At 37.1% G+C, this 27,876-nt stretch overlaps 2 protein-coding genes across 12 annotated transcripts in view; both read right to left on the bottom strand.

Annotated features, from left to right (window-relative positions):
- LOC139978708 (uncharacterized) overlaps positions 1–21,038 on the bottom strand; it is a 41,006-nt gene extending 19,968 nt beyond the window's left edge. For 2 of the 11 annotated variants that reach the window (XM_071989146.1, XM_071989139.1), the window contains exons 1-17: positions 20,482–21,038; positions 18,515–18,752; positions 15,426–15,487; positions 14,692–14,820; positions 13,444–13,563; positions 12,068–12,181; positions 10,655–10,774; positions 9,778–9,894; positions 8,983–9,096; positions 7,434–7,550; positions 6,956–7,078; positions 5,883–6,008; positions 4,896–5,015; positions 3,038–3,148; positions 2,153–2,272; positions 1,517–1,627; positions 191–310 (exon numbers count right to left, since the gene is read on the bottom strand). In XM_071989146.1, coding sequence (XP_071845247.1) covers positions 191–310; positions 1,517–1,627; positions 2,153–2,272; positions 3,038–3,148; positions 4,896–5,015; positions 5,883–6,008; positions 6,956–7,078; positions 7,434–7,550; positions 8,983–9,096; positions 9,778–9,894; positions 10,655–10,774; positions 12,068–12,181; positions 13,444–13,563; positions 14,692–14,820; positions 15,426–15,487; positions 18,515–18,752; positions 20,482–20,692 — 2,173 coding nt within the window. In that variant the 5' untranslated portion in view covers positions 20,693–21,038. The other 9 variants (XM_071989143.1, XM_071989140.1, XM_071989141.1 and 6 more) reach the window with 9 other exon arrangements.
- A 4,672-nt stretch (positions 21,039–25,710) lies between these two features.
- Positions 25,711–27,876, bottom strand: LOC139979140 (E3 ubiquitin-protein ligase TRIM56-like). The gene has a single exon (XM_071989839.1). It carries the CDS (start codon positions 27,618–27,620, stop codon positions 26,400–26,402), a length of 1,221 nt encoding a protein of 406 aa, XP_071845940.1. The 5' UTR covers positions 27,621–27,876; the 3' UTR covers positions 25,711–26,399.

Raw genomic sequence — 27,876 nt, forward strand, 5'->3', positions numbered from 1 at the left:
TGGTAAATATCAGCTCACTGTTAACTGTAAAAGGCTAATTCGTAATTAGAGTAAGCAGTAAGCCAATCAATACTTTCTTTAAGACATTTCCATGAAGGTAGCAAGAAACAAATTTCATGTTTTTCATGAATATTTTGAGTCACTACTGTTTCTGCTTTCAAAATACTGTAGTTTCCAATTTTATTCTTACCCACTGGAGGCAAAATATTCTGACAAGTTAGTCCATCAACATCAGGAGGACATATACATGCAAAACCATCAGCATTGACCTCACAAGTACCGCTGTTACACGGATTACTGCTGCACGGATCTGTGAAAGAAACAGAGATAAACAGTAAGAAACAGCAGGCATGCTTCAAAACATCCTTACCGAAGCAACGATTGTTCATCTTAAGTAAAACGAGGAAGAAAGATGTCTCTGGTCATGCATACACATGAGCATTACTTAAGTATCTCTGCAAACACCGATACATAAACATTAGCAAAACATCTCCAGTCATGCATATGTATGAGCCTTTCCAAAACTTCTCTGACTATATGCATATATACATGATCATTTACAAAATGTCTTGATCATGCTTATGTATATATATATGAATATTAATAACTTAGTCTCTGGCAATGATATGTAGATGAGGTTATGTCTTAAGTTTAAATAACACCTCCACAAATATTCTTCTAACTTGCCAAACAACTGCAATCACTTAATCAAACAGAGAAACTAATTAAAATAGGCCTGTTGAATGTCTCACTCTGTGATTCAAATCTCCTCTCTGCCCTTTCAATGTTATGTTTACGTTTAAAAATCCATGAGAAGTTATTGTCACATTTTCGGCTTAGACCCATATTTGCTACAGCATTAATGCTGACTTTATAGCATGAGTTTCCAAGTCGGCCTCAAAAATTTGTTGATAAATTCACACTCAATGAAGTAGGCCTACTGCGCTAACCAAAAAAACATGTTTGCCATGAGAAACTCCTGGTGCGATGAAGTCTTTCCTGTTTCTCCTCACAAATCGTTTCCAGAGTTTCTGATATCGCTCACTACTTTTTCCGCTTGGAAAATTAAAAAAGCTTATTGTAGAGTCCGCATTCGTTATGTTGCATCCCCCTTCAACAAAATTTCTTGGCATTTTGCTTTGTCTCGTCAATATAGAGTAAGTTGCAACTGAACTAACACACTCAGTGCACGCAGCTGAAGTACAGTCTATGCCGGGCTCACTTTGTTATTATCAAAACTAAGTCACAGGTCACTGTGGATCACCTGATCATCGTACCGCTTTTCGCGATTATTTTTTAATAATTGACAAGTTTAGGAATTTTTTTCAGTCTCTCCCAACATCGGATTGACTTCATTTTTCAGATGTGTAAAAAAGAAACCAACTGAAATACTGGTCAATAAAATTATCCTTTTTCATCAATGCTGAAAATCATTATCGTTCGTCTTTAAGTTTTGGACTTTTCTTGATCATGAACTCTTCAATGATTTCAATGATGTAATCGAACAATTCCTTACCACTCTCACAAGTCTCTCCAAGATATGGAAATCGACATTCACAGACAAAGTTCTGGTTATCTTGGACTACACACGTGCCTCTATCCATACAATTCTGACCAAAGCAGGGATCTGAAAGAAAATGAAAATTTTTAAATATCAAGACTTCACTACCCTAATGGCTTAGCCTCCTATACATATATGCAAATCAGGGCTTAATACTAGTATAATTAGGAGCTAATTGTTTCGGTTTTAATATCACGCTCATAGAGTTTGCTACCTTGATTGAAATTTTTGGTTCACTATTCTTACAGCTTAGCCACATTAACATATATGCAAATTATTAGGGCTGGAGACTAGTTGCGGGTTTCTCACACATTTGTGGTCGCTTAAGCATCGAAAAAGTAACTGCTGATTGTAATATTTACATGATTTACGTTCATAATTTATATGGACAGACCTGGTTATGGTAAATATCAGCTCACTGTTAATAGTAAAAGGCTAATTCGTAATTAGAGTAAGCAGTAAGCCAATCAATACTTTCTTTAAGACATTTCCATGAAGGTAGCAAGAAACAAATTTCATTTTTTTCATGAATATTTTGAGTCCCTACTGTTTCTGCTTTCAAAATACTGTAGTTTCCAATTTTATTCTTACCCACTGGAGGCAAAATATTCTGACAAGTTAGTCCATCAACATCAGGAGGACATATACATGCAAAACCATCGGCATTGACCTCACAAGTACCGCTGTTACACGGATTACTACTGCACGGATCTGTGAAAGAAACAGAGATAAACAGTAGAAACAGCAGGCATGCTTCAAAACATCCTTACCGAAGCAACGATTGTTCATCTTAAGTAAAATGAGGAAGAGAGATGTCTCTGGTCATGCATACACATGAGCATTACTTATGTTTCTCTGCAAAAACAGATACATAAACATTAGTAAAACATCTCCAGTTGTGCATATGCATGAGCCCTTCCAAAACTTCACCTAGTTGGGAAAATTTTTTCTATACTGTAGGTTCGTGTCCCGCTTCAGAGCACTTGTATTGTCAGTACGAACAGTATGAATATCATATTTCTATCAGATCGAGGTTAGGAACTGCTTGAACTGTCAATAACAGTGCTTTGAAGCATGATATTGGAGTACAGTTTAGAGAGGTATTGGCATCAGGAACTTGTCCCAACTGGCTGAAAGCTTCTCTGATTATACCCATATATTCATAAGCTTATAGCATGTCCCTGAGCATGCTTATGCATATTTATGAACATTAATAACTTAGTCTCTGACAATGATATAAAAATGAGCTTATGGTATGTCTTAAGTTTACATCTATTAACATTCACAATGAAAATAACACCTCAACAAATATTCTTCTAGTTTGTCAAACAATCGCAAACACCTAATCAAACAGAGAAATTGAGGGCTCATGTTGGTATCAATTTCAGTTTTGATCATGTTTTATTTAACTTTTTGGACTTTTCTTGATCATGCCCTCTTCAATGATTTCAATGATGTAATCGAACAATTCCTTACCACTCTCACAAGTCTCTCCAAGATATGGAAATCGACATTCACAGACAAAATTCTGGTTATCTTGGACTACACACGTGCCTCTATCCATACAATTTTGACCAAAGCAGGGATCTGAAAGAAAATGAATAATTTAAATATCAAGACTTCACTACTCTTATGGCTTAGCCGCCTTTACATATATGCAAACCAGGGCTTAAGAGTAATTAGGGGCTAACTGTATCGGCTTTAATACCATGTTCATAGAGCTTGCTACTTTGATCGAAATTTTTGGTTCACTATTCTTACAGCTTAGCCACATTTACGCAAATCAGGGCTGAAGACTAGTTGCTTCTACATTTGTGGTCGCTTAAGCATCGTAAAAATAACTGCTGATTGTAATTATTATAATTAAAAGCTAATTGGGATGGTTGTGATACTATAAACAAGACTATTAAGTTCATACAACCTGTTACATTGACTGAAATTTTTTGAAAAGTTACAAACACATTCTTCTTTAGCTCCTTCTGGGCTGACAGTTATTAGAGTTTAAGCACATAATGCTGTGTACCACACAATTAATGCAATGTTCGCTAAGCTCATGTGAAAACCTCATTTCAACCTTTCTGGTCTGATAATAGTAATCACATGGTCCTGTAAAATACAGATTGCTTGTAATTCATTCTGACATGTGTCTTTAAAGGGTGCAAAGACCCAGTCAGTACATACAGCTGTGGTAAATACCCACAGCACGGTGTATAAATGATACAGCGATGGACATCTCAGGTCCAGCTAAAGATAACAATGTATCACGTGTCATTACTGTCTGCGTTTTGTAGTGACACAAACAAAATGTCACTTGCAAGCAACAGAAAGGTAACTTTTGAGATGGCCACACATGGTTTTGGGCGAGTCTTCAATGCCTTTAAGTGCAGTAATGCCATACAATTATTCTGACATGTGTCTCCTGAACGTCCACCGGTGCAGATGCACAAAAAAGTTCCTCCCCCGATATCGAAACAAGTACCTCCCTCCATGCATGGGTTTCCAAAACAAGGATCTCAAAACAGACATTAGAGGGGGGAAAAAAAACAAATAATGAACTTATACGGTCAACTCTGAAATAGATACATGCATTTAGGAAATGTAATATACATGTCAAAACATAGACAACACAGGACAGAAGAAACAACATACTAAAGTCTTTCATGGTTTACAGTCATAATGATGGCTAAGGTACGTAATACATATTTTTGGGTTTTTTTCTTTTTCCTTTTTTTCCTCTTTTGTCATTACGTATATGATAATTCTTTAAATTGTATGTTATCTGATATAACGTAAGTATACTGTTACATGGTTTATTTGTGTGTGCAACCTTTGTTTTATTGCATGCATTGCTCATTTTTTTTACTTTTCTTATTGTCTTTGTACGGGGGGTCTGCCTCGTAAGAGCCTCGGCTTTCTCAGACCTCCTCCACTTGCCACATACATTTTCTTCTATTATTGAATAATATGGAATATGGAGTATTTTGAATATGGAAACAAATAAATGAAATGAAAATGAAATAATTTATATGGTCAGACCTGGTTATGGTAACTATCAGCTCAGTGTTAATATTAAAAGGCTTATTCGGAATTAATGGCACTTTTTACCACCAATATTCATAGTTTCTTGGTTGTACAATGGACAACAACAATATCCCCCCGCCATTGGTTGACTATTGAGAACTTGGTCATGAAATACCTGGACATGCTTTTAATATGGACAGTAAAACACGGTTGAATCTGGTGAGAAGGTGAATATGGTCATGAAAGGTATAGCAGCTACTTGAACCATCTCAGAGTATTTTAAAGAGATGTCATTGCCAGGAACTGTACTAACCTGTTGCTTGCAATTCACAGTTGGTACCACCTCTGCCATCTGTACATTGGCATGAATAGGTACTGGCACCAGTTCTAGTGCAGATTCCTCCTCCTTGACATGGTGACTCCTGGCAAGGATCTGGTCAAAGGTCATATGTTAAACAAAATAAATACCATTTTTGAATGCTATCTTCAGTTCACAAAACTTTGATGCAAAAATTTCTTTTTTATATATATATATCAATATAAATTCATATTATATATTGAAAATGAATGTAATCATTTTTTGCTACTTTTTAGTCCATACTCTTTCAAAACTATCTTAAGTACATAGAGTATATAAACGGATGTATGTGTGTGTGTGTATATATTTATATTTTCGAACCTCTGGACGTACAAACAGCGTCCATAGCCTAGTGGTTAGGGTGTCTGCATATAAAGCGGGAGGCCAGGGTTTGAATCCCTGTGGAGGCTGAAAGATTTTTTTCACTGTTCTGGACTAACCAATACTTTAAATGGTAATTAAAGTTGGCTACCCAAAGAGATTGATGTAAAATACAGGTGCTAATTCAGCCAAAAAAAGAAATTGTGCCCGCTCCTTAATGTAAAGTTTGATCTATTTCATCTTTACTTTCGTCTCAAAACTTTTCAAGTTGGGTTGTTCATAAAAATTTGGGAAACTAATTTATGGAATGTCACTTATATATCCATTAGGCAAACTTAAAGGGTAGTTTCGATTGCCCAATAGTTCATTTGAGACCATCAAAAGGGAAAATGAAAAGGGTAATTGGAACAAATCAGCTAGGCCTTCAGGGGATTGTCATAACCAAACATAATGAAGAAGCAAAGATCAACCACTGAAAGGTTTAGTGAGGAGAGGAAATAAAAGGTGTGAAGTACTGGAGATCAAACACTAGGGTTACGTGAAAGATTTGATCTTAGTGAAAATGAATAGAAAACGTTTGCCCCATAGGGTCCGAGAGTGACTGTTGAGACTGGTACATACTGAGTGAAGGCAGCTCACAGTTCCTGCCACGCCGATCATCCACACATGTACACAGGAAAAGATTATCTCCTGTGACGGTGCAGAAACCGTCATGAAGACATGGATTGGGGGTACAGGAGTTCATGACTGACAACAAGGAGACAGAGAGAGATAAAAGAACAATACATGACAACAGAAACAGTAAATGTGGACGTAAAAAACATAAAAGGGAAACAATCAATGATAACACATATTTTAATGGGTAATTTTGACATAGGAAAACCTGGACAAGGTAAATGATGGAAAGAGGCAAAAGTATGGGAAAAAAGGAAATTTGAAAACAAGACTTTAGAGTGAAACCAGATAGAGAGCAAAATATTAATGTAGTAACACCATTGAAGATTAGTATACAGAGGAGGGAGAGATTGGGTGGGGCCCGGGCATGGTTATGGTCAATTTCATACAAACTCTATTAATTTTGTACATATATATGTAAAATATACAATAGAGATGTCAAATTGGTAAAAGGTGACAGATTGCTTCTTAAAATATTGCACGACATTGTTTTTAGCAAGGATACACCTTCCTTGATCATATACTATAGTTTCATAAATAAAAATACATATATATATATATATATGCAAATTATTATTGAAAACTTTAGCATAAAATATACCAATCATTGTATAATAAAGCAGTACTGAAGACTCAAAGTATCTATAGATATTTAAAAAAAGGCTATGAACAAAAATGGAATCCAATTTTCATTCTTATAGTTGCCCATGTTCATGAAGTAAACAATTAATACTGTAATTACTCATTTAAGACAAGAAACTACCGCTAGTCAGAATAGTCATGGCCTGTAATATTACATTCCAACTTTCACTTCATTATGTTCCCAACTTTGCCCTATTTCTTTATATACTTGTTTCTTTAGATCCAATTCTTGATATGTGTGTTTGACATCAATGGTACGCTACATGCCTAAACTATGGCTACTGTAGTGCCTGTAGGTGGCTCCAACAGTTTCCTGTTACAAGGATTAAAACTACCAAAACTTTTTACTGCTGTTTCTAGTGTTCCTGTGTACAAACCTGCAGGTACTTCACAATTACTTCCTGTCCTGCCTCCAACACATACACATGAAAAAGATGAGCCATCTGCACTGCAGCTACCACCAAACAAGCATGGATTGGGTAAACAGGGAGTTGGAGGCACTATGAAAAAAAAATTAAAAAAGATAAACATATTATTTTCAAACCAGCTTGGTATCGCATGTACATGAATATTTCTCAACGTAATCATGCTGTAATAAGCTATACCTGATTATAGTATTTATGTACTGTTCCTAAATATGAAGTGTAAAACTCTAATTTTGATAATGGCATTAATGCATCTGGCAACAGAAGTGCCAATGAATAGGCGATTAATAATGAAGCTGTTAAAGAGAGATTTGGATCATGGTGGTTGTCTTGTCATGCACAAACTATTAACCTTTTACACACAAACAAACAACACTTTACAAAGTGAAGAAATAAAAAAATATAAAAAACCTAAACAAAGCAGATGTACCTATTTGAATTTCGCAGTTAGTACCACTCCGGTCTGGAGGACAGGCACATGTGTAAGTGTCCAATCCTGTCCGAAAACAGACACCTCCTGCTTGACATGGCTGATCAAGGCATGGATCTAAAAAAATTCATTAAGCATGGATTTTGCTGACCAGAATAATCTGCGTACTTAATTTGTGCTATGTGTTGTAACTTCTTTAACTATGTAAGTAAGTAAAACAACAGAAAACTGAGTGGGGAGCCATCAACAAGGGAAAAGAGCAAAAGAAATATATGGCTAGAAACGGAATTCGAACCAGTGACCTCTAGATTACAAGCCCAGCGCTCCTACCAACTGAGCTTTCCAGTCCTTAGTTGGAGGCGATACGGACATAGCCTTTTCTTTGCTGGGGGCGCCAGTCAGATGCCTCATTACCCTTGCATACTGTGTAATCAGAGATCACTCCCCAGTTTTTATTCAATAACATCCACAGAGAAAGCAGCAAGGAAGGGATTTTGAGAGAAATTCCGCTTTCTATGTGAGACCCCATTCTCGCCATAAATTTCTTTGATCTTTGCCCATCTTGAACCATGTGTTGGCTTCAGTTGCAAAACGAAAACTAAGGATACACTATGAATGATTTGCATGTAAATAACTATAAAAAACAATGTAACAATTCTACAGGCATAATTACAAAATTTCAAGCAGTCTACTGAATCTGTTAAAGTCTCAATACGGAAAATAAACTTCTGAAGCACATTCTATGTTTCTTATTCTAAATGCACTCTGACCAGGTGGGTTTAATGGAGAAAAGCTGTCGCAATCGAAAGAAAGAAATTTATTTTCTGTTGCCCTTATGGTGCGAATGATTTACCATAAAATCACTGCCTCCGCCCATATCAGCAGGTTCATTACACAAAATGTAACCTATATATACTTGTATCGTTCACTCTTTATGTCCAATGCCATAGGGTCGTAAATAAAACAGAGAGATTTGTTTGGTGCATCTGTTGGATGGGGCTTGCAAATTTTGAGTGAAGTGTGTAGAATCTACGGACTCGTTAAAAAATCTGGAATTTTATTTAGCTCAAAGTCTTAAAACGACAGATAACTCAATAAAACTAATGATTATTCATATGAAAATTGCATAGAAAGATGTTATTTTCACTGAGCTTTTTTGGCAGTAAGCTGGAAAGATGGAAGTCAAAATTTGGCACACACACATTGAGACTTTAAAGTATTGGCATTGAAACGCCCCGTTACTCAAAACTACATTATGCATATTTTTATCAGTCACAATGTAAGTATCAAGAGTCTTATTGTCAGAAATGGAAGAAATGAATATTTATGTTTTTACTGTTTTGTTGACTAAATACTAACACACAGACAGGACAGAATTCAAGGGGTGAGGGGGGGGGGGGGAGAAGTGATGACAAATAATACATTAACATAAATATAAACAAATGACAAAAAATCAAACAAAACAAGCAAAACGGAAGACATCAAAGAGGAAAAAAGTACAATTTGAAAAGGAAAATGTTTAAAATCAAGAGGGGAAAATGAAACATACTGCCAGGAATCTGACAATTGGCGCCACTTCTGCCATTGATGCATGTACAATTGTAAGTGTTCATAATGACAGTACATAAACCTCCGAACACACAAGGGTTAGGGTTGCAGGGATCTGACAGAAAGAAGGTGAAAGAAAATAAACAAACATGGAAAACAATATAAGACAACAAATGACACAGATTATTCTTGGGAGGATAGGTAGGACAGATTTGTTTGTAGCTCAACGTAAATTATTAATGAAGTTGAATAAAATTAACATTTCAAATAAATTATTGGTTCCCAATGCAAGGAAGACATTTTCATGAACACTGAAGAATACATCACATGACAGATCAGTCAGTAATTTTTTTCCCCCATTTTTCATTTCATAGAACTTACAGTACAATACAAGACAAGGTCAGAAATAAATAAATAAAACAAACAAGTAAGAAGTCCTAGTCAAAAAGTGATTAAGGGGATGATTTGCTGTAACATAAAGAAAATCACAATCAAATCTGTGTGTAATTGTAGTACTGTGATGCTTGAAAGGTCATCCACATTGATACTAGCTTAATGTTGCCATTAAAGTGTCTTCTTTACTAAAATATATTTCTTTCTGCAGTTTCTAATCCTTGAAGGATTATCCCATAGTAGGTTTTTCATGCTTCTCACTCACATAAAATCTAAAGAGGGTGCTGTGGCAGTAAAAATGGATGTTTTAATTTGGATCATTTGTCAGATATTTCTTACAAAATCTGAAGGCAATTCATTTGCCTTCATGTCTCAGCAATCGGTTGAAACGACCTTCAAATACCTTGAGTGTTTTCGCAATTTGGACCCGTTCTGCCAGGGATACAAATGCAGCTATAGGTGTCGACGTCTGTCCTCACGCAAGTTCCAGCACCCTGACATGGGTTAGAGAGGCATGGATCTGAGAGGAAAAACACTTGACATAATTAGCTTTAGAACCAGATGTGGTGTAATAATTTAATGCACAGCAAGATAAGCAGAGACAACTATCACTTAATATACCTTTTTAAGAAAATAAAATATTACAGCATTCTGGTGAACTTTGACTTTAATTTTTCTTTACATTTTCCGGGGGTTGGAGATATTGAAATTTTTGACCAAAAGTCATTACAAAGATGCACAATAAGCCTTTGTTTTCTTCAAAATGTACATTCAAGATTACAGTATATTTCAAAAGTTTAGTACCGGTACATAATAACAGCCACGTACTATATCCCTTGGAATTGTGTAAACTTTACAAATGCCTTCAGGGGAAAATGACTCAAGCTTTAAGGTCAAAACAATTGGATGTAAAGCAACAGAACTTCAGATACACACTACTGTAAGTGAGTATTCCTGAATTTGAACCATTATAACATAACTGTCCTTGCAGTGTATAAATGTGAAAACATTTCCAATAGTAACTTCAAAAATAGCATATAGAAACAATTTCCACTTTACAGCGGGAGGATCAGGTTGGATAAAAAAAGATCAGATAGAATTAGATAGCCAAGTAAATAAATCAGACTTTAAAAATCAACTTTTGAATCACATGAAAGTGAGAAGACATCTTCTATTCCCAGGGCCTACTACTTGACTACGTACCCTGTGGCTATAGCCTCCATGAGCCCCTCCCCCTACCCTTCTCTTCAGGCATCGGTATATGAGCAAAGTTAACTTACCCATAATGCTACGGTCACAGGTAGGCCCAGTAAAGCCTGTTGGGCATGTACACAAGAATTGTGTTTCGTCAATCACTAAACAAATGCCATTTTGCAGGCAAGGGTTTGTTGAACATGGATCTTACATGAGAAGGAAAGAGAAGTGGAAGAATTGACCAATTTGCTTTCAAACATACTCAAATGAAGTTTGTTGCATAAACTGTTGCAAATATCAATAGTTGTCCTTCAGTGCTCAAAACTTTGAAAGCAACTTTATATGATTGGTCTGGCCTACTTTTGATACAATAGTACATTGGTCAAACATTGTTCATGCTCATAAAGAACCTAGACTAAACACCAGATGAATGCACAATTTTGGGAGAGACAAAAAAAAACTCCCATCTGTTGGAAAATGGAAGCAGGGATGTACTGTAGCTGGTTGGTGATGTTTGGCATTAAAGACTCGCCCCAAACTGCGTGTTGCCCTCTGAAAAAAAGTTAACTTTCGGTGCTTGCCAGTGAAGTTTTCTTCTTGTCGCTACAAAATGCAGACAGTTATGAAACGTGATACCTTGTTATCTTTATCTGGACCTGAGATGTCCAGCGCTGCTATGTACACTGTGTTGTGGGTATTGGCTGTAGCTGCATGTATTGACTGTACACTAGTGTCTAATTACCGACGGTAGCAAGCTGTGTGTGTGATGGAGGTGTCTAACACTTCTGTTACACCTCATTCGAAAACTAGGTCAGTTTACCGGCATCAGACGTTTCTTTGTGCGCGAGTCTTCACTCCCTTTAATTGGTATTCTTTGCTCCTGACCAGCACCAATCAGAAACTGTCACCTTACTGATCTGCAAAGCCGATTGCTGCAAACAGTACTTGTGGTTCATCGGTAGGGGTAAATTCTAGACAATCTAACATATATAATGAACTAATTTAGCCAGGACATTGGCAACTGGCGACCAGCACATTTTTGAGTCATGGTTTCATCGCTGAATACGAGTTTTATTGTAATGAGATTGTTGTGGTCAAACGGTTAAGGCAGTGGACTTGTGATCTAAGGATTGCAGGTTTGGGTCCTAGCCAGATCATTACAGTGTGTCCTTGGGCAAGGCACTATATCTTCCATTACCTCTCTTCCCCCAGGTGTATAAAATGGGATCTTACGAGGTAACTTGTACATATAGTTGCGTGCTCCGGTCTGTGGCTGCACCCTATGGGATGTTCCCCTGAGGACATGTGGATGTGGTTACCCAGGAGAGATTGTTTGAATTGTGCACACATTGGTGTGTGGGTGTGACAAGTTACCAATGACCAGGGGTTTTGTTGTAAAGTCGTGTAAGGAGGCCTTAACTAGCCTCAAACCAGGCTAAAAACCTTTAACATTTAATGTCAAACTAGCAGCAGCAATAAAAGCAATATCAATGACTTACCACCAAGCTGGCATGTATCGCCTCTTCTTCCAGCGGTACAGAGGCACAGAAAGGCATCCGGCCCTGTTTCCACACAAGTTCCTCCCATCATGCAGGGGTTTGGAGAACATGAGCCTAACAATGAAATATGAATCATACGTCAAATCAGTGGCCACTTTCTTAGTCAAGTTGCTCTGCTTCCAAATTAAAAATTAAACAATGTACTTTACTTTCAAGCAGACCTTTACACTGATCTTGATAAATATTAAAGTTGATATTGTATAGATCAATAAAATCATGCCAGAATTCGTTAGCTAGATTCTAAGATATGATTTATTTGAAATAATGAAGACAATCTGGCAACCTTTGAACCTTACCATCTCGAAATTGCTTTATTTATAAACTACACGAAAGACCCAGAGTGAGGAAATTGTAATAGATTAATAGAATGAATGGATGTGTATAAAACTTGAGTTTCTCTTCACAAATGGCATTTCTGACACATTTTAATAAATGACAGGACTGAGTGTTTATAAGATTGTTTGACTTTTGGACAACCACATTGTGCGCACTCTATCTAGTAGTATAATTAGCATATTTAGCAATATTGCAAAAGGGAACAAACAATACAAATCTTTTCATATTAGAATTTTCTTTCAGAGTGTCAGGTATAGAATTAAAAGGAAAGTGAAGAGGAGAACGTATTTTAGACCACCCAGTTGGGATAATTCTTTTTATAATGTACTGTACTGTCATGTCCTGCTTCAGAGCACTCATAGTGTCAGTATGAGCAGTATGAATATCATGTTTCTATCAGATAATGGTTAGGAACTATTTGTACTGTCAATACGAGTGCTTTGAAGCATGGTATGGGAGGAGAGTTTAGAGAGGTATTAGCATTAGGAAATTGTCCCAACTGGCTGTTTAGACTGATGAGCTTAAAACAAACAGAGATATGACTTCATAGCATTTTCATAACAAACTGACAGCAAAATGTTTTGTTTTTCTTCATTTTGTTCACTAAACTGTTTCGGCTTTGGATTGGAAAGGGTTTCCAACTTTGCTTTAGGATGTATCTATGTTGAGTGATTGACACACAAACAACAATAGTCTATGTTCTTAATGCATCTCAATACCGAAGGAAGTCAAAAACCTGTAATAGAGAACCTACAATATATCTTTATTTCAAACTTTAGACTATAAGGTTCAAACTTTGGGGAATGAAAAATATGCAGTACAATTATTTGGAAGTAACTAAGTCATTTATTTGGAATAAAATAACTTAAATATTTGATAAAGTATTTATTTAAAAAAATATTCATCAGCAGGAGCTCAAATGTTAAATGCAAAGAAACATAAGTATTTAAATAAAATCAACTGAATCTGGGATGTAATACCTGCCACACTTTCACACATATCCCCAAATGTGTTAGGTGGACACTGACAAAAGAAGCCATTAGTTTCTGATGTAAGACATGTGCCTCCTCTTTGACATGGCTGTGAATTGCAGGCCAATCCTGATGGATGTGAAAAAAGAAGGGAAAAAAAGATAAAAATTGATATAGAGTGGAACTGAACAGCATTTATCAACCAACAAACTCTACACAAAATACTGAATTGAAGCCATGTCTTGCTGGTTCAAAATGTTGAGGCTGTAACTCGTGAGCTAGCTGTACAGGAAAAAGTTCCATTCAAAAATGTGGTTACAATCTGACAAGGTAATGCAGCAACTAGTAACACAATATCTGTCAGCTGTGCAGCTACAAAAGCTCCAAAGTTATGCTACACAGTATTTACATAGGCCCTAGGCCTATTAAATTAAAGGCAAGTTGTTGGGAGAGCGAACGATACTATTTAGAATCTGTACCATTCCTAACCCCTAACCCTACTTCCTAACCCTATTCCCTACTTCCTAACCCCTAACCCTACTTCCTAACCCTAATTCCTAGCCCCTAGTAAACTTTCCCATCATATGGTACGGATTCTAAAGTTAGGCCGAGCGAACACATACTATAATACATCATACTACTACTTACTAATACTAATTGTCTACCAGTACCACATGTACACCTGAGTTAATCAGCATAGGTCTACGCCTGGGCTAGATCTAAACGAGTAGGCAATAAGAAGTGGTGACCGTTCGCTCATTCCCAGTCGCATGTCTTTGTTACATTTTTTACTGTTTACTTTTTCACCTTTCTACCATCTTTGGATACGAGCTTAAACATAGTGCATCAGTTGGACGGAATAGACAATAAAATTGTGCGAACATGCACACATAACTGGATTTTCGATCACTAATAGCGTGGAAATCAACTGAAGTTTCCTTTCACAGTTGATTGGTCGGCTATATTGCAACGCCAATAGTTCTATATATATGTCATTGCTTCCCAAATTCACATAGTGATGGTTAACCCTACCGTCGAGAAGTGCCTTTTCATGACAACCTGCATTCAATGTACTCCATTTTCAAGTGGTATAATTTTGACACAATAACACGTTTGAAGACGATGTTTTACGAATCAGACGCATGTGGATTAAATAACAGAAATTTAATTTCTGTGATTCATTGTAGTCCTGTCGATAATACAATACTTGAAAGGGTACTGCATGAAAACAATGAATCTGTGCACATATATACGTACGGTTATCAAATTCACAGTTGTCTCCCATAAATCCAGCTCGACATTCGCAAAGAAATCCATTCCCATTATCTCTTGCGAAGCACGTTCCGCCATTTAAACACTGTGATTGAAATGAGCAGGGATTCACTCCTGTGCAAGATGAAGAAAAAATTCACAAATATAGGACGTTTTATTTCTATTACTAATCTTCTGTTGGTAAGGACACTATGTGAGTGGTTCGCGGGGGCAATTCAATCCGAAAGAGTAGGCTACCATGTGAAATAACATTCTAGGCATAGGCCAGAGATGAAGAGCAATATTCACATTGTTGCTCGGAGAGCTATACTGTTCCCTTTAGTTTATAACAAAATAAGAAGGACCCAGAGTCTCTAAAATGACGGTCCCCGATCGAGGACTCGACCAGTAGAATCTTAGAAAAAGACAGGAAAAACGCCAGACAACTGAACACATTATATCTTCAAATTCAGTTGCAATCCTTAAAATGTCCGTCGAAGCATTTTAAAAAAGGTGACAACACAGTACAAAAGGAAAACCGACTCTAGGCAGACCACTTCGTTCGTTCACAACCCTCTGAGAGAAGTTCTTACGTTCATGTAGTTTACCGCAAGAATTCTGCAACTTAAGACAATATATTGATATAGGTTAGGCCTACTGATTTAAGTGGTGAAAGAAATGAGATGGTTACAATGATAGGCTAACAGCGGTTATCACGTGACTTCTATAATCACACTTACTTGTTATCACTTCTGATTCGATCGCAACCCAATATGTGGTTAAATCTTGCACCACTGTGGCTCTATGGGCACAAAGGGGGAAAAACAACTATGAGCTTAATTGGTTAAAAAATACAATAACACTTTCGGGTCTTGTTATGGTAAACGTTAATAAGCGTTTCATATCGAATCATGATTCCATTCGAGTTTGAAACCCAAATTTTCGAAACTGTTCAACAGGAGAAAATTTGAAACGAATCATTACGAACATAAAATTAATTACATTTCCTACATTGAAAACTTTACGGTGAGTATACTGATGGGTACGGCTTATTTGTACTTTAAAATTTGTCATAGAATAATGCAACAATCCCCTAATAATACGCCCATCCTTGGCAGGTGTTTAATCATTATATAAAACTAAATAAAGAGAGGTGAGAGGTGCAGATGTTAATAATACAGAAAGTTTAGACTATTACACAAGTCACGGGAATAAATATATGAATTCCCATACGCTGTATCAATGAACGCGAGATAATACTGTTTTTGAATCACAGAACTGCTATAGTATACTGAACTCAGGGTCTGTTTATATTTATATATATATTTTATTTGGGGCGTTATAAGTGGAACGTTTTGAGTCACCACCTAAGAACGGACCTCACCACGGCTATATGTTAGACTTAACAGTCCAATCGTTGAATTGATGTTGTCATTTCTCGAGAATGAAATGTGGTTTAAAAATACACTCATGCGTGGACTGACATCAGTGCACTTTGACCCATACACAAGGTTGTAGGAACCGGGGGGCTGGGGGCGCCAGCCCCCAGTGAAAAATATGGTGGGCGGAAGTAATATTTCGCCCCCCCCCCCGCTTCGCAAGTCAGAAAACCCCTTTTTCATTTCCAAATGAGAAAAAAAAATCTCATTTGGAGTACCAAATTGCATCTAAGGCCAGGTGAAAATGCAAAATTGTTTACAAAATGGAGTGGGTGTTGAAGTGTGCTATATTGCACCAAATTGCATCTGAGGCCAACTGGAAATGCAAAAAAATCCAAAGGGGGAGGGGGACACCCTTTCCCCTTAAACCCCTTCCCCAGGCCGGCCATCAGTCTTCAGCCCCACCCCCCCCCCACTCAAAAGTACCTTCATACGCCACTGCCCATACAAAATATCAAAATGGAATTTGTACCTAGCCTAGGACTTTCAAATAAACATTGAAGTCACGAACCTAGATTCCCTTCCTATCTGCTTTCCTCGACCTACTCCGTGGTTTTTTAAAAGAACTTTTAAAACGATGTGTTGGAGAGTATATGCTATATATTTATTTATTGTACATAGTAGGAGAGTTTGTTTCTTTGTAATATTCTGTATGTTGTAAAGACGTGTGAGGGGGCCTTGATCTCAAACAAGACTGTAAACCTTCAACTTTAACTTTATGTTAGTGGGGAGAGCGTGTTTATACCTTGATTTTACCATGGGGTGAGGGGAACTTTCAGCCCCTAGGGGTAAACATGGTTGCACCTACATTACTAGCTATACTATTTGCTTTACAACTGATATGCTAACGTTGTCAAGTTAAGAAAACTATACCATCTTCACTCATGTATAGGTCTACTGCAAATCATAAATGTTCCATTACTAATATCTTACCTTGAACTCATAAAATATTTTCCGAATCATTCTGAATGGTTTAGTAAATTATAGCTATATGAAATTATTTTGGAAAGTGGATAACTAAGCCTCAATTTCGTGTACATTTATTCGCTTTACGGAATGGGTATAATCCTATGGCCAACGGTCTTGTGTTCACATATGCATGGTATTATATGCAGCCTACATAATTAAGCCACGGTTCCTATAAAATGGAGCGAAATTTTGTGTGTAGGCTATATGTTTCAAGAACCAAAAATCTTGCTGCTAAAAAGTGTTGTCAAAAGTGTTGTCCTTGTGTATCGTGTATGTGTAAATATATTTAGCCTACAACTTATAACCGCGAGAACAAGAATAAAATCCACCCTTAAAGTATAGGCCTATATATCAAATAGGCTTAGAAGGTATCCCTCATAACGCATTGACAATGGTTACCATGGTAACACGAATTGATAAAAACGCGTCTCTCTTCTTATTACCAGAATAAAATATGAGCCATTATCAATTTTTCAGTAAATCTGAGTCGCCAAATTAAGGACAGCTAAATTATATTTCCAATGTATATTATATGCCTACGTAGTTACAAGTTTACGTGAAAGGCAAACTTTAACTTTGTGCCGTACGTAGCGTATAAATAAAGGTGTTTTGAATTGAATTTGCACGGAAAAATGCGACGGATAAGAAAGAAAAGGGCTTTTTCAAGCTCAATAAAAGTGTTCAAGATAAAAAAAAATAGAGCACAATCTTAACTAATTTGCGTTCATTAATCATGCGTTCATTAATTTATCATTACTTCTAATTGTCAGACCATGCCTTCATACGTTCTTGTTCGAACGTGTTATTGTGTTTCAGCTTTGCTCTGAACACAAAGACTATACAAGGTGAAAAAGTCGATAAAAAGAGGTTGGTTGAAATATTAGTATAGCTTGTGCTATATATCATAAACTCACGAGGACGTATGAAATATATACCCTAAGCGGAATGACTATCGATTGATTTTTGACATATTGTCAATCTTCTGTTTAATTTTCATTTTGGAACTGTACTGCTACTGAATGCACTCGCTTTGAAATCAAGCTTTTGAAGTCGTATATCTAGCGATGATTGCACTGTAACACGGGTGCATGGATAGTAACAATAACCATGGTTACCAAGCTTAATCATGGATACGATATGGACAGCCTATAATATAATACATATAATATGTCATTTTCATCTATGAAAGTCAAAGAGTCATTTGTTGGGGAAGGAGTAAGGGGATGGGAGCCTTAGACTAGATAACAAACCTCCCAGTTCTTTAGCGTTTAGGTTACAGGTAAACTTTTCAACTAACGTCATACAGTGGAACTGTACAAAAGTGAGACCTAGCCATTTAACTTGGACATTCTCCCCTCACCCCCCCCCCCCCACCCGGTTTCCCCTCACACGCATTAAGACAAAAGAAAAGGCATACTTACACAAATTTGATTGGTCTGGTTTCTGCATCTGGTGCTCTCCACCGTACACCGATGAGGTCATTGGGTTCAGATCTAATATGATTTGCTGTGTCATCGCCATTGAAACAATTCGTCACACCGTAGGTAGCGTTCTGAGCCAATGTAAGGAATGTTCCCACAGGTTCACGCGTGTCGATTGTCCTAGCTTGCATCATAAATCCTCTAAACATCTCGGTTGGTGATGTGGAAGCCACCGATACTAATATATACCAGAGATAAAGAACAACAATTGATTTGTTCTTATACACGAATGGGGGTCGTCGGAGGGGGAGGAGGGTGAGAGTTATTCGACCAAAATGTGACAGAAGCATGATACAACTGAATTAAAACACGCTGGTAAGATAAAAAAAAAACTCACCAAAAGGAGCCAACAACACACCATAGTGGCAAAGCCAGCGGGGGAGGGGGTTGAGGCAGGGAGCAGGGTGCACCCACTGAAATCTTTGGGGACGCGATGGGCGACGGTGAAAAATCAAAGGGAGCAACAATTAACAACAACAAAATCTAAATGTACTTTAACATGAGGGATGGGGCCGAAGATGGGGAGGGGCCAATTACTAAAGAGAATGTAATGTAAAGACACCTCAACAATATGTGCGCTACGCGCGCATTTGCAATGTCTCTCTGAGTAGCCATGTATTTGTATTCACATATATATTTTGTTCAATATGTGATATAACCGGATGGGTTTTTTTCGACCGCAGAGGCGAGCACATTTTTTGTCCGTCTTTTTCCCCAAAAAATTGGTAAAGTTTTTGTACCAAAAGAGGAAAATTTTAGTACACGAATGTAGTTTAAAAAATGGAAATGATAGCACCATTATGCATCTTAGTCTTTTTCTTTTCGATAAACACAAATCCTCCCTTTATAACCCTCCCCAGAACGGCGATCCACCGCTATGTGCCTGGAAAGGGGACATAAATTTGACTTTGCCCCCCCCCCCCACAACACAAATAACCTGGCTACGCCCCTGACACACCACATATACAGTTTCTTCATTAGCTCTTTCATCAAAGTTTTGCCGCTCCATCCGTTTCCAACGCAACCGCGTGAGATACATTTGATGGAGCTACTGTATAATATACTTAGTTCCAGACGAATATTTGATTGACATATATGATATGTTGTCGTACATATTATAACTGAGACGTTCTAGATAATTAGTACGTGGCAGTGAAAATATAAATAGGAACACTATATAAATAAGATTGTGTATTGCTTGAATCTGATGGGAAAAGAACATTATCAAATACTTGGAAGAGATTGTCTTTTAGGCCTACTCTATAACTTCTTACCCTAGGCCTACCCTATACCTTCTTTATGCCTATACTCTATAGCTTCTTACCGTAACTCAACAACGCAATTTATTGTCAATGTTTGGAATGTTATTCAAATTGTAATATCTGCGTCATTTTCTCTTATAAACGTATTATGACCGAAAATTTGAAGAATGAATTATCTTAGATAATAATAGGCCTATTGGATGAAATAGGAAGCAGTTGGAAGTTTTGTTACTTTAATTCGTGTGAAATTTAAATGCCCTCTTGTGGTTGTCATTTATTAACAGGCATATATGATTTTAAAAGTATAATGCCATTCATGTATGACTCTACATTACCGAATGACTGTCAGCGACAAATTTTGATATTTTTCTTGATTGTTAGAAAATGTATCTTTTTTTCCATGCAGAAATTGTGGTATTTCTTGACGACGTCACAAATACATATATCATTATATAGGCCTATATACGCTACACACTTATGTGATCATATAACTTATCTGTTTTCTCTCCTTACAAACTAACTTATGGAAGGCCGAAAATGAGCGTTATATTGTGTACACATGATATATAACATGGGTATATGCCACTCTTTGATAGTAAGACTGCACACAAATGTATGCAGCACATAAACATCGCGTGAGCTTACCAAAAACGACTGCTCCTGGATTATAAGTTGTAGGTGACACTACAATGGTGAACGGAGATGGGGAAGACTGTGGCTCCGTGCCTACACCGTGGTTCCGTGGAAGCAAATCTTGACAAGCTGAAATACCCACTCCTGTACTAAATCCATACAAAGTCCTCAAGTTAAATATAAAAATATAAAAGAAAGTCTCGACTCTACACAAAGCCACCATTTTGAAGTACTTTCATAGAAAAAGAAAGGAAGAATGTATAAGAATCGATGAACGAAAAATGATGCTAAATCATTAAAGTATTTCTGTTTCTTGCCAAAAAAAAATCTTTCCCCAACGCACACTTCGTTACAACATTTCCATCGCGTTATAGTGAGTTGCACGTAATTTGTCCGATGAGGAATAGTATCGTCATTATCACTCAGTTAATAGTCCACAACTCAGCAACTTGCTCTATACTGAACCCAGCGAGATGTATTTTTTACCCCTGTCATTTCGCGTTCCGTAGCCGTCCTTCGAAATCATAAGGGCGTTGTTAAAATGAACAATAGAAAAGGTGGGACCGTTTTACTTTCTGTGACAGATGGTACGGTGTACATCTTACATTATGTCAAAAGAACGTGTCAAAATATGAAGAAAAATCGATTTTTGCCCCTTTCAATTCATATTGTGATATAGCTAAATTCAGTTTTGTTTTGTTATAATTCGCACACGGTCATAATATAGCCACGCTATACACATTTCATGAAAACTGGCAACACAACGTACGTGCTACAGAATGAACACTTTTGGGGGTTACTGATGTATCATTTTCTTCTCTTTATATTGCCACAAGAAATTTCGCTTATTCCACTTGATAAAATAATGACTTTATTTCACAATAATCTTCCTGATGTTACAACATACGTATAGGTAGGAAGTGCATCATAGTGGTACTACAAGTTGGACTTATTCATCCATCTATGATGTAGACCTATTAATATATGTTAACGTCACTGAGTATATCTACAATAAATCAATAGGTATATAGGCTCTGAAAGAACAAACCACAATTTCTGTGTAATACGCGTTGTTAGGAAATATAATATTGGGTAATTTAGTTTAACACACAGTTCGATATGTTAATTATGGAGTCTTCAGATATGTTCAAAAGGAAATGAAAGAAACTTCATTCGTATTGTAAAGACCTCATTAGGATCCTAATGATGACATCGATGTCGATGACATTGTAGATCGATGACGTCCGTATATGCAAATACATGGAAATAGGAATGTTACTTATGACGTCATATGAACTTTATCACCCGAGAGTACATTCTGCTTGTACATGATCCGGTACAAAACAAGATATCTGATGTTCGAGATATATTAATTATTTATATAATTTTTTCTTTTGTCCAGGTTTGAAGAAATGGTTAATCCAAATCTCAATTGGCGAGAAGTGGAAGTTTTGTGGAATGGTGCATTAATATTTGTTTTTGTGTGTGCGTGTGGGGGACTGGGGGTGTGGTGGTGGGGTAGGGGGGGGGGTGAGTGAGAAAAAGGAAGGGATGTTGAATACTTGGACAAGTCTTCAGTAAGCCTGAAGTATTAGAATTACACGAACCTTTTGAAACCATTGTGACCATTACTAAGAATTATATATTATTCTTGCATTTTCGGTTTTGATAAAACATTGTTGTATTCCTGATTTCCATGTTTTTTTTCTTCTAAAGACAGACGTTCATTAAGAATATCTTTATTTTGAAGTATTTAAAGCATGCAGATCTTCGAGAGTTTTCTACGTCGCTTGCAAACGTTCCTCAACCGCAAATCATCGGAGTATATCCCGTTAAACGCTTCCAACATGATGCCTGCGAGATACCTTTTATTTATTATGACAGAACTAATGTTATTTTCTAAATGGAACATACCGCAGTATGCTCATACAATATATGTTTGAATAGAAGTGCAGGTATATCTGTACGGTATTTAAAAAATATACCCTCATAAAATTGCGTTCTTTTTTCTTTAAATTCAGCAGAACAAAATATGGAAATGTACATATAGTTCAAAATGAAGCCATCAGATAGATGGATGGATAGATGGATAGACCAACATAGAATAGGTCAACTGGTATATCAGTCGTGAAAAAAATCATTGTTTGCGTCATTATACCAGTTACTAATCGGTACGTTATTGCCGGCCTGCTGCCTTTAATCAGCGCAAATGAAAATTTTAGTCCATAATTTCCCACGTATGTATTAATCTATAATTTCTAGATTGCCAAACCCAGATGACATCATCATTAAAATGCACGAAAAAGTCGATATTTTGACACCAAGCAGTATAATGGTTGCAAGGTTTGTGATAAGTGATCACACATTTCGTTAAATATTTTATGATGCTTGTAACTTTTGAGAACTCGTTTGATTGTACGCCATCAGATTACAGTTACGACTTTAGCATTAATATAATAATTTATCATGATAAAACTATATTGAACGTTTTCAAAAATTTCTTTCTGTCTGTCGGTGGTTCTGATCTTCTGGAGGGCCTCTCCAAGACAAAATAGACGAAAGCCGTCAAATGGTGCAAATTTAGAAACACAAATTAGGTATTTAGTTACGTCTCAACGCAATGTTGTGCTTACAAATACTCTTGGACATTTTGTGAGGTTGAAAACGGGAGTGTTCACCCGAAGAAGAGAGAGAGAGGGGGGGGGGGGGGGCAAAGGAAAAGCATGATAGTATCTTCCAAATGAAAAAAACAGTTTAACGGTTTGCGAAGGATGTTTAATCACAAGATCCCACAATCATATAACCCTCTAGATTATTGAAGTTATTCGGATTTACTTAATTTTAGCATTTACTCTGAAATTCCAGAATCCTTGTGAAATACGTCTTTTCGCATATTATTTGATGTTGATATTTGTACTTACACTTGGTTAATCTGCAAAAGACCGAACTAAGGATCTGTTCGAAGCTATTTGAATATCGGCAACACTTACACACAACTCCAAATGAGTAAATAATAAATGAGTGGATACAGAAGGAAACTAGACGGAGCGGGGGTGGGGGGTTGTGTTAGTTTTTTTGTATGTAATGTATTCGTCCTGTCGGCAAACGTTAAAATAGTTGTTAGTGTCCGACTGTTTTCACTTTAATGAACTAAGAATGCAATTTGTATAACAATCTGAGGTTGTGCTCAGAGCCATATATTAGGACTCCGTGGCTCTGGCTGTGCTAATATGAAATCAATGGCGCTTGTTCATAATTGTATCTGTAAATGAGTGTGACGGCATATTCACCAAAGTGAGAAATTGCCCATTACGGTCAATTGACGCGTTTATACGGTTAGTCATGTTAAGACCCTATTATATTAGTTTACTATTAGCAACTACTTCAGAACAGACCGGTTTGACAGTACAGAGTGTCCCCCTGTATAAAGTCTCCGGGGGACATTTTCTACCAGCACATTTAGTCTGGTGAAAATTGTGTGCCCCCTTCACAGCAAATATAGTCCTGCCGGACGAAATGTCCTGAGTACACAATTTCCGCAAGTACTTCATAATATATTTTTTCCCGCATAAAATCTTGTCAATTCGACATTTAAAGGCAAACTATTCATTATATAAATCATTATATAAATCACTACTCTAGAGATCAAACATACTCTAGAGATCAAACATGATTCTAACCAACTCGAAATCATTTGTGATTCCTAAAGCCGGATCTCGAAAGAGATACTTTGAACAGACTTTATGTTAATGAAATGGAGGTAAACGACAAAAGCAAATGAATATATAAATGAAAATCGTAATGAGTTGGAAAATCAAGAACAGTGAAAAAACTTCCAGCCTCCACCGGGATTCGAACCCGGGCTTTCCGCTTTATATGCGGACACCCTAAACCACTCTGCTATAGACGCTGAGTGTCATTTACTCTATATTGGTGAGGGCGCTTTATAAGAATACCTTGTGATGCAAATCCCACAGCACTGCAGGGGAAGAGCTCTGAACTTGAACTTATAATTACCTTGTGAGCTTACAAGGGTAAGGTTTTGTAGGAAATATCTCAAATTCTCTGGTATTTCGAGATATCTGAAATTGTTTTGGAGATATCCGCAATTATTTTGTAGATATGTCAAATAAATTTGAGATATCTGAAATTTAATTTGAGATATTTTAAATTATTTTGAGATATCTAAACTTCCTGATTAAATGTAAAAATGGCTTTCCATACGAACGAGCACCTCCAATCGTGCAAACGGTATCGTGGAAGCATCGTGAGAGATAAACAATATGCAAGAGAAACGAAGATAAGAAACGTTTTGACTAAGACAAGTGTACGGTCAACGGACAGGCTAATTAATATAAGTTCCACATCATGCTGGTGGGAAGGGGAAGGTTGAAAAAGCATTTTACTTTATAATATTGCGTTATCATCAGAGCATGTCATTTAATGACCTAACACGGAAAATGATCATGTACTTTATATCTGGAACATCTACATAAAGAAAGTGTTTATACTGCAAATATTCAATTTGGATTTCAACCCTTTTGGTCACAATCCAACCGGCTCAGGGAGCCCAACTTAAGGGGTCCCAAAAGTATAAATTGAGGTCAAAAAAAAAAAATTCTTGTATATTCTGTGTATTAGGCCTTCCTTATTCCACGTGTATTGTAAATTCTATTATCAATAAAAAGTCGCAAATGTTAATTTGTAAAATTTGATAAGAGATCATACAATAAGGATAAAAAGTTTATTTTGGAGGGCAATGGAATAGGAATATATCGTTTGCATTCCGTTGTAATTTGCAATCAATTCCTGAATGTTGTTTTCTGGATAACAACATATTTGAAGTTGACATGTTTGTAACAGTTAACTTGAAGCAATAGATGTGACGTCATAGATAGACACTGACAAAACTGCATGGTGTTCAGTTCAGGTCCATTATCTACTGGAATATTCGACTGAGCCAGTTGGGACGATTTTGCAATGCTAACCACTCTATACTGTCCTCCCTCATCAGGCTTTAAAGCTCTTGTACTGATAGTACTAAGTTCCAACCTCTATGCGACCTTTAACAGGTTATTCATACTGCTTATACTGTCAGTACGGGTGATGTGTAGCAGGACATAAATGCAAAGTACAGAAATAATTGTCCCAACTGGGTGATTGAGCTGCACGACAACATGAAAACATCACAGAAAGGTCACTCAGGTCAAAACAATATAGTATGAAATGTACAGCAAAACGAAAACCTATCTTTTCAGTTTGAATTATGGCATCACATCTGTTTGCTTCAAGTTGACTTATTGCACAAACTGCGACAATAATCCACTATCAATCTCTTTAAATCCATACGTATAATAAGGAACTAAACACAGTTTTAAAATTAAATTAACCGCTCCCTCATTGCCCCCACATGACTATACAAATTTAAATAATGAATGAAGATTATATTAATCTTAAAAATGTTACATTTTTCAAATGTAAACTGAAAAACTAAACCTTTATACATTAATAAACTTGTATGAAAGTTAAAAATAAATAGCCAAACAGCTACCATTAGCATAAAATGACATTACCAACATTGAAAATATTCACAGTAATTCACATTATCATGTGATCTAAACATCATGAAACACCCTCCTTCCCCATCACCCGTCGTTCCCGGTACGCACATGACGTAACTTGCTGTACAATACCTCAAGGCACCATAGAAAATGGGACAGAGTTAATGTGAAAATATCGCTTTTCATTTCAATCCAAAGCACCGTTCTGGCATTCTTGATTCGGAGAGTAGGGTTTCATGGGTCCCACACCGTGTCCTAAAAGGCAAAACTCTCCACCGTGACACCAGACTCGAGTTCAAGTCCACAACAATTTGGATTCGAACAAGTTTGGATTCAAGTCAATCAGCTCAGTTACATGCATCCATTTTTTTAGTCCTTCAACGAATTCCAAAAAGCAGTTGACAACCCTCTAAATGACTCTTCGATATCGACCCAGCCAGGAGATGTTTTTTCCTCCTCTTCCTGTTTATACTGTGCTGGTACGATCCTACCAATGTGTAAATCATCAACGCAGACTCCTGCTTTGAAAATGATTCCGAGTCGCGACAATTGAGGAGCGAAAGAAAAATTCTCCACTTTCAAATTTTGTTTTTTGATGTCGTGATAAAATTCATTGGCAACCTGTATTATGTCGGCATCTCTGGCTGTCGCTAAGAGTAATTCAGACACGGCACAACAATCGTTCATTTTATCATGGTCATTTTCAGCTGCTTCAAATATTTTCTCGTTCCCCGTCAATTTGGCAGCAGTGACTTTCTCCAGCTGATCAAGAAGTGCTGCTTTCTGAGAGTTTATTTTGTCTATCACTTCCTTCGTTATGTTCTCTATCGCATTCGAGATTTCAAGTTTCTGATCAAGAAGATTTCGCATGGATTCTTCTTTGCCATTGACGAAATTTGAGTTACGTTCGCGTCGTTTCTTGAGTTTCTCCAAGCCATCCTCTAGCCTTCTTCTCCTGGAATCGGTGATCTCATCCAGGGCAGTCACACGATGGTCACCTGTGTTGTGCTCAACGACGGTACAATCCCGGCAGACGGTTGTGTTGCATCTTTGGCAGAAGAATCGGAGAGGTTCTCCATGGTGATTAGGGCATTCTTCCTCCGCTGCTCCTTTACTCAACATTCCAATAACATCTGTGACATCCATCTGTAACATATCGGACAACTGAAGCACTGTATGCCCTTTGAAAGGCTTCATTCTTTCATGTTGAGTTTCACATACATTGCAAATGGCGCCCGAACACTCTTGACAATACACTTTAATATCTTCGCATTCGCATAGTTTACATTTACCTTTCAGTTCGGAAGGTGACCCGAAGGTCTTCAATAAGTGCACATATTTTAAGAGAAATTCAACGAATGTATTACTTTTCAGGGCCTCGATCCCCTTCTTTGGTAGGAGGATATTTTCCTGGCAGCTAGGGCAAGTCACGGTCTCGTCAGCGAGCAGTAATTCCGCTAAACAATCTTTGCAGAATGTGTGTGAACATACCAGTATAGTAGGCCGCGTATATAGCTTCTTGCAGTGTCGACAAGTCAAGAAGGTTTCCGCAAACAGCGAAACTTTGGATGTATCGTAACCACTTGCCATGACTTCTCCAGTTCAGCAGTACAGCAAGGACTCTCAGAATATCTCGAATATCCCACTTAGTACCTACTGATATCTTTATGACAACAGCTAACACTTTACATAGAAAGATGCAATATTCAATGCTTTACTACTAGCTTGTTACGTGATCACAATACCAGTTATGAAACAGCTACTATTGCAAGTGCGCAATCATTTGCCACATCAACAATGTACCAACGAACCACTGGGTTTACTGTACTGACAAACACCACAGAAC

The sequence above is a fragment of the Apostichopus japonicus genome, chromosome 13, assembly GCF_037975245.1.
Source record: "Apostichopus japonicus isolate 1M-3 chromosome 13, ASM3797524v1, whole genome shotgun sequence".
NCBI lineage: Eukaryota > Metazoa > Echinodermata > Holothuroidea > Aspidochirotida > Stichopodidae > Apostichopus > Apostichopus japonicus.